At 49.6% G+C, this 7,013-nt stretch overlaps 1 protein-coding gene across 7 annotated transcripts in view; it reads left to right on the top strand.

The window, feature by feature from the left end:
- The first annotated feature begins 660 nt into the window (after nt 1-660).
- Nucleotides 661-7,013, top strand: part of LEF1 (lymphoid enhancer binding factor 1) — a 118,539-nt gene continuing 112,186 nt past the window's right edge. For 3 of the 7 annotated variants that reach the window (XM_019636013.1, XM_019636014.1, XM_019636011.1), the window contains exons 1-3: nt 661-2,124; nt 4,773-4,839; nt 6,284-6,417. In XM_019636013.1, the coding sequence (XP_019491558.1) occupies nt 1,912-2,124; nt 4,773-4,839; nt 6,284-6,417 (414 nt within the window). In that variant the 5' untranslated portion in view covers nt 661-1,911. Of the gene's footprint in view, nt 2,125-2,790; nt 3,464-4,772; nt 4,840-6,283; nt 6,418-7,013 lie in introns of those variants that run through there. The other 4 variants (XM_019636017.1, XM_019636015.1, XM_019636012.1 and 1 more) reach the window with 3 other exon arrangements.

The raw sequence follows: 7,013 nt of genomic DNA, 5'->3' as shown, positions 1-7,013 counted from the left end.
TAGCTGAGCAATGTCTTGTATTTTCTCCTTTTCCTTCTCTGTCTCCGATTCCCGCCTCATCCTCTGTCAGAGCATCTATCAATGTGGTGTCGATCACAGCTGCGGCGGCTTCGCTTTCATCTTCTTCCCCTTGCCTGAGTGAGGGAGGGGAGAGAGGGAGGAGGAAAGGAGGTGGGGGAAAAGACTGGCAGAGAGAGAGGGCGGAGGGGGGTACAAGAGAAGAGGTACTTAGATGAAGTTAAACCATTCGGGTAGTTTCTTGTCAGTTTCACGCGGGCAAAGCGTGCCTCTCCGTGGGCTACAAGGAGCGCCCGGTCCTTCCTTTCCTCGTCAAATTGCCCGATCCTCCCCTCCAGGAGCGCGCCCGTGCGCGCGCGCGCGCGGCACACACACACACACACACACACACACACACACTCACACACTCACTCACTCACTCACTCACTCACTCACTCACTCACTCACTCACTCACACCCCAGAACTAGGACTCGTCCTACAGGCTCTGGGAAAGGGAAAAAAAGTCCTCAATCACCACCTCCAACTCGCGGTCCCCCTCCTCCCCTACCCCCCGCCCCCACCCCAGCGGGCAGCCAAGGAGAGCTGGAGGCGGGGGAGGGGAGGGGGAGGAGAAGCGACGCAAGTGGGTAGCTTTTCAGCGCCGGCTAGGCGCGGGAGGAGGAGAAGCGGTGGGGAGGCGCAGCCGCTCACCTGCGGGGCAGGGCGCGGAGGAGGGATCCGGGCTGCGCGCTCTCGGGCCGAGGAGCCGTCGGGACGCGCCCGGAGCCCCGGACGCAGCCAAGCTCCGGGCGTCCCCCACCCCTCGGCCGGGCGAACCCGAGGGGTGCAGCTCTTTGCTTTGACAGAGCAGCCCGGCGGAGGCTTGGAGAGCGTCGAGAGAGCGAGCGAGCCAGGCAGAAATTCGAGCCGGGAACAAAGAGGGGTCGGGCTGTGTGTGTGTGTGTGTGTGTGTGTGTGTGTGTGTGTGTGCGCGCGCGCGCGCGCTTGTGTGTCGGCTCCAGCTCCTGGCAGAAGCATTTGGGTCCGAGGCCCCTGCTGTGACTCCCCGAGATCCCGCGGTGCCCTCCACTGCCGACTCCTAGCGCTCGCCGGCAAAAACTTTATTCTTGGCAAACTTCTGTTTCTCTTCCCCTCCTCCTCCGCCCCCACCTCCTCCGCCCCCACCTTCTCCTCCTCCTCCTCTAGCAGATTAAACGCGTCTGGAGAAGGAAAACCGAAGCGAAAGGGAAGGACATAAGAAGCTCTATAACGGACATATTCCAACAGGGGTGGCTATTTTTTCCCCTCCAGGAAGTGGACATTTTGTTATCTTTTGATTCTCCTGCCCCTTCTCTGCTGGGGCAGAAGGAGCCTTTTTGCCCAGCTCTCCTCTTTTCTCGGAAAACTTCCAACTCGGCATCCGGGGGAACTAGGGTGGAGAGGTTTACGTAGAGAAGCGCCGACGGACCCTCCTCAGCACTTTGGAGAGTCGTGCCTCCCCCAAAACAAGCGTCCTCCGCGCGCACACCCCGGAGGAGTTGGGGGCGTGGGTTGGCCACCGGAGCAGCCAAGCCTAGAGCACCCCACATTGCGCTGCACAGACGCCTGCAGAGGCGCCGGCGGCGGCGGCGGCCCTCGCAACCCGGTGCCCATCAGCCTCGAAGGCGGGCGCCGGCGGAGGTCTCCGCGGAGCGGGAAGGCGCGGGCGGCCGCCGGGGCGCGGGCACCGCCGCAGCTGGTCGGGCTGCCGGCCGCCGGCCCTGAGCTCGCTGGCCCCACTTCCGCCCACTCTCCTCCCTCACGCATCCTTCCAATTCTCCTTTCCTCACCCTCCCACTTTCGTTGACCCCCTCTCTTCCCTGCTGTCGCCTTGGGTGCTCCCCCAGCAGAGCGGAGATTACAGAGTGGTCGGGATGCCCCAACTCTCCGGGGCAGGCGGCGGCGGCGGGGGGGACCCGGAACTCTGCGCCACAGATGAGATGATCCCCTTCAAGGACGAGGGCGATCCCCAGAAGGAGAAGATTTTCGCTGAGATCAGTCACCCCGAAGAGGAAGGCGACTTGGCCGACATCAAGTCCTCCCTGGTTAACGAGTCCGAAATCATCCCGGCTAGCAACGGACACGAGGTGAGCGGGCCGTTGCCCGAGCACCAAGAGGCGTGGCGGTCCCGGGGAAGAGTGGAGAGCGAGGGACGGAGGGAAGGCGCCGCGCGGCCCCGGCGACGGTCCCTCGGAGGTCCCTGGTTTGCTGGGGGTGGATGAGCCCCTGGCCCGCGTTCTTCCTTTGTGTGTGTGTGTGTGTGTGTGTGTGTGTGTGTGTGTGTGCGCGCGCGCGCGCGCGCGCGTGTCGGGTGGGAGGTGGAGGGGTGTGCAGGGAAACCTATTCCGAGTGGATCGGTTTGGGGTTCGGTGGCTAAACCGTTGGTTTGCGGGCAGCAGAAGCTGGCCTTGACACCACGTTTGGCCTTCGTGCTTTTCAGTGGCGTTGAGGGTGCAGTGCATTAAAGCAAGGATGTCTAAACTGAGAAGTGCTTCCGTAGGACGGAAAACAAAGTGCAGCCGCTATCTCTCGGTAGATGTCTGCAAAAGTGCGTTAAACCACCAAAGGCTTAGGTAGAGACGAGCAGAGCCACAGGCGGAGAGGAAGGGGAGGCGGGCGTGGGCCGGGGACAGGCGGGGCCGGTCCAACTGCCGCTGAGCGGGGCTCGCGCGGAGCCGGCCGGCCAAGGCGCCTTGCTCCAGGGTGGGTGGGGGGCGGTGCGGGGCTCCGTGCCTTCGGCCGCCGGAGTCCTAGCGCCAGGCCTGCTGCCGAGAGCCGTGGGCGCGCCAAGCCGACCCAACCCAGGGGGCCCTCGCAAGTATCGCCCGCAACATTTTTTCTCCTACCCCCATCACTTTTTTTTTTTAATAGCTTATATTTGAGGTTAGTTTGGGCCCGGATCAGGACTCAAATCTATGCAGAAGACAGGCGAGTCTGAGTGGAGATGCGGCGGAAGCCGCCTAGGGCACCCACTCAGGGGAGGGTGGAAAGAGCTTTATCAGATCTCCTGGCCCGCGGCAGGCGATAGCGCCGGTAACCCGAGTAGAGTAAATAGAGACACGTGGGTGCCGGCGAGAGAAAGCCGCGAGAGGGACCGCGCGGAAAGGCTATTTCAGGCCGCGCGAGAGCTTCAGAAGGGGGTGGGGTGGGCGGATGGACCCTGATACCCGACACTCCACTGGCCACTCTGGTTCAACAGCTGGGAAACGCTTTGGAGGAAATCCGGTAGAAAAGTTCTGACACTTAAATGATTTCACTAACGCTTTTTCCCTCCAAAGAAACTTCCAGGGTATACCCTTTGTCCTTAAATGGCATCCTTCTACCCCCTAAAAGAAACCTTGTGGTTTTGGGGGCGGGGGCATTTGGGGTTTTAAACAACGCGTTTAAGAACACCTCAGAGTTACCTTCTTTATCCCAATGGCAGGGGTGAGTACGCATTTTGGAAGGCTTGGGGGCCTGGGTTCTAAGGAAAACATATAAAGGTGTTCTTTATCTTCTGAATCTTGCATCCCAACATGCCAATTTGAGGGGGATGTGTGTGTATGGGGTGGGGGGACTAGGGTGCACCCGACCCCACTTAAAAGGTTTGTGACTATATGTGTATTGGGTGGAGGAGGGCATTGGGGGACACGTGTCCAAAGAATCAAAAACATCCAAACCTCTCGGAGGCCAAACTCTCCTATTTGTGGAGAAGCCTTTCTTTCTACCCATTTTGCTGTCCTTCCTTATTCCAAATTAATTTGTCACCATTTCACAATTTTCTGCGCGTTTCTGCTCTGGGAAGAAGGGCACTGCATTTGAATCCCAGAATCCAGATATTAGGGTTCTGTTAAACCTTGCCATGGTGGTAAGTGGGCATGGGGCACCCCGAGGAAGCTAGTGAAGGGGTAACACCACTGATTTGCACGTGGTTGAATCTGGGTGGATGGTGGTTACTAGAACTGATATTAGCTGGGCCACCTTTTAGATGTCTAAACCCGACTCAAATTTTCCTTTCTTTAACCACAGAGTAGTTCACTTTTCTCTTGTAAGCTTGCACCCAGCCAGCCATGGTAGGTTGTAAGGAGTAGAGCTCCTGCTGGGACTGGCTTGGGACATTGGCTTTAAGACCCCCATCTGTGAGTGGTTGGCATGTTTTTATTTACAATGCCATTTTCCGTTGAACAATGAAATTTCAGCCCGCTTTTAATCAGCTCTGATTGAAGTGAACGGAGGTTGAAGACGCTATCAAAACAATCAACCCCATTAACTCAACCGCCTATCATATTAGGCATCCAAGTAGCCTTGAAGTGTTATAGCAAACAGCAGTCAGAACGGCATGTGGATGTTTCCAAATGTACTATATTGTTATTGTTTTCCTCTTATTATTTATACTTTTTCTAGTCCTGAGTAGATAATAATGACTCAGAAATACCCGGGGTGCCAAAAAAATGTATACACATGACTTGTGTTCATCTTTTGTTAACGGTATATATTGAATATTACAGTTTTAATACAGTTTTTTCCTTTTTTAAAGTGTATATACATTTTTGAAACCCTCTGTACATGTAGAAAAGAAAAAAAATTCCCAGTGCTCTACCCTCGCCTACACCTATTAAGATTAATAAAACAGGTAGATTGAGTTGCACCTAACGCTCGTCCTTTGAGTTACCAGTGGATACACACTGCTATCAGTATTTTCACAAACTCTTAAGGTGATTTTCTTTCTTTTGGGGATGGGGATTCATGATGTTAGGTGGCCAGACAAGCACAAGCCTCTCAGGAGTCCTACCACGACAAGGGCAGAGAACATGCTGATGACGGTAAGACTCGTTCTGCTTCTTCCAACTTTGTCATTTAACATGTGCAATTTGTGAGTATAAGTGTTTTGCTCTTTTGAGTCCAAGAAACCGGGATCAGATGTGATAAGACTGTGCCCACCATTTTAACGTGGTGGAAAAGAAAACCCGGGAAACTTTATGCTTATCTCTAATATATATTGATGTAATTTAAAAACTGTCTTTGAATGAGTTAGTAGCCTTTGGATTTCTGTTGGCATCCAGGTTTTTTGTGGAAGAGGAAATGTCTGTAAATGAGTTTTTCCTCTTTTCCTAAAGTTATAATTGGCTTATGTCTCTAGCATTTTTTTCTTGCATTGTTATAGAGAGCAACAGTCTACACTAATTTATTTTCCAACATGAATAGTTTCAAATGGCTGTTCGTTTGTAAAATTGCTGTTTCTGGCTACAGTGAGAAGGCAGGCAGTGAGTGCACATACTACATGTGGCTCAGCAAAGCAGAATCTAACTTGTAAAAATATAAAATTTTATTCATAAAATTTGGAATTGTGCATATGAAACATGATAGACTTTCTCCTCATTTCTGATCTTGCTCAAAACTTTTAAAATTGTATATATTTTTTAGATTTAAGGAGAGCTCCCTGTGACTTTAAAAGAACCAAGGAATCTGTAGGGTTTCCTTGTCAGACAGCCTGCATTTCTGTTCTCCTTTAATTATTTACAATTGGCCTGACCAGAATGAAGTGTTTGTACATACAATATGTCAGCCAGGAGAAGGGAAGAGAACTGTAATATCAGGCTTCCTTTTGAGCTACAAAGTAGTTACACAGATTAAAGGGAAGAAATGTATATACTGAACACACGCAAATTACTTTGGGAAAATGATGTAAGTGTAGCACATAAAATTGAGTTTCCTGGAGTTAATCCTTCATAAATTTGGGTAGTTGCCCATACACTAGCTATAACACTCTCCCTCAGTAAAATCTAGAAGTTTTCTAGAACTCTGGAAGCTCGGGTAGAATTTTTGAGTTTGCCTTTAAGATGGAGCATAACTTCAAGTGTATAAATATATATATATGTGTGTGAATAGCTAGATGACCTAATATATTTATATTACAGCTTTCGGTTTGTGTGTGTTCTTTCATGTGTCTCTGTTTCTTAGTCCACTTTGTTAGTATTAGAACAAATTAAGTTAGATGGATAACACTTATTTTTGTAAAAACACCAGTCAGTAGTGGAAGTAAATTGAACCACATGTTTTTGAAACATCTGGTTCACTGCTAAGCCATTTAAGAGAATAAATACTGTCAATCTAAAATAGAGCATAATAATTCAGTTACAGTATTTTGTAAACAGCTCTTTTGTGTAAGGTCTGATTTGTCCTAGAACTAGTAGATTTTCAGATGAAAAATACAGTGATATAAAAGGGAAGCCGATGCATCATTGATTGTTCTTTGAATTCTCTTAGGAAAGCATCCAGATGGAGGCCTCTACAACAAGGGACCCTCCTATTCGAGTTATTCCGGGTACATAATGATGCCAAATATGAATAATGACCCATACATGTCAAATGGATCTCTTTCTCCGCCCATCCCGAGAACAGTGAGTAACATGCTCATGTTGCAAATCATTTTCAGAAGATTTCAGGAGAGCAAATTAATTTGTATTTTGCAAAACGTTTTGTTGTTGTTGTTTTTAAACACGTTGGAAATGCTTTTCATTATATATGACCAGTCTTTGCTAAATAAGGCCTGTTATGGGGAATGGCCATCTTAAAAGAGGCTAACTTTGATATCTTGCACTGGGAATTTTAGCTTTTGGCTTGTTGGTTAAGATTAGTAAATAACAGATCAGTTATCATGAACTCAAATGAAGTTAAATCAACACATTTATAATTGTATGAGTATTGTGCTTTCTGTGCTGATGAGAGGAAAAAATTGACTTAATCTTTCAGTTACCTAAGTACCGTATGGCTTTCACTGCCCATAAGCTGTCTAGAATCAGAACTTCTTTGGCTCATTTGGAGCTGAACCTTTGGAATGATACTTCAGCTTTTAAAACGGTGTCTTGTTTTAGTGTTAGTTAATGTTTCTTTAAAATCACTTGAGATGAGCTATTTTTACTTTATTATCAATTGTTGAGAAAGTATCACTTGAAGATAACCCTGGTGAAAATTGTTTTTATCTCATGGTTCAGGT

This window comes from Hipposideros armiger, unplaced genomic scaffold (genome assembly GCF_001890085.2).
Source record: "Hipposideros armiger isolate ML-2016 unplaced genomic scaffold, ASM189008v1 scaffold_26, whole genome shotgun sequence".
Taxonomy (NCBI): domain Eukaryota; kingdom Metazoa; phylum Chordata; class Mammalia; order Chiroptera; family Hipposideridae; genus Hipposideros; species Hipposideros armiger.
The sequence above is the reverse complement of the archived record's forward strand: the minus strand, read 5'-3'. Positions and strand labels throughout refer to the sequence as shown.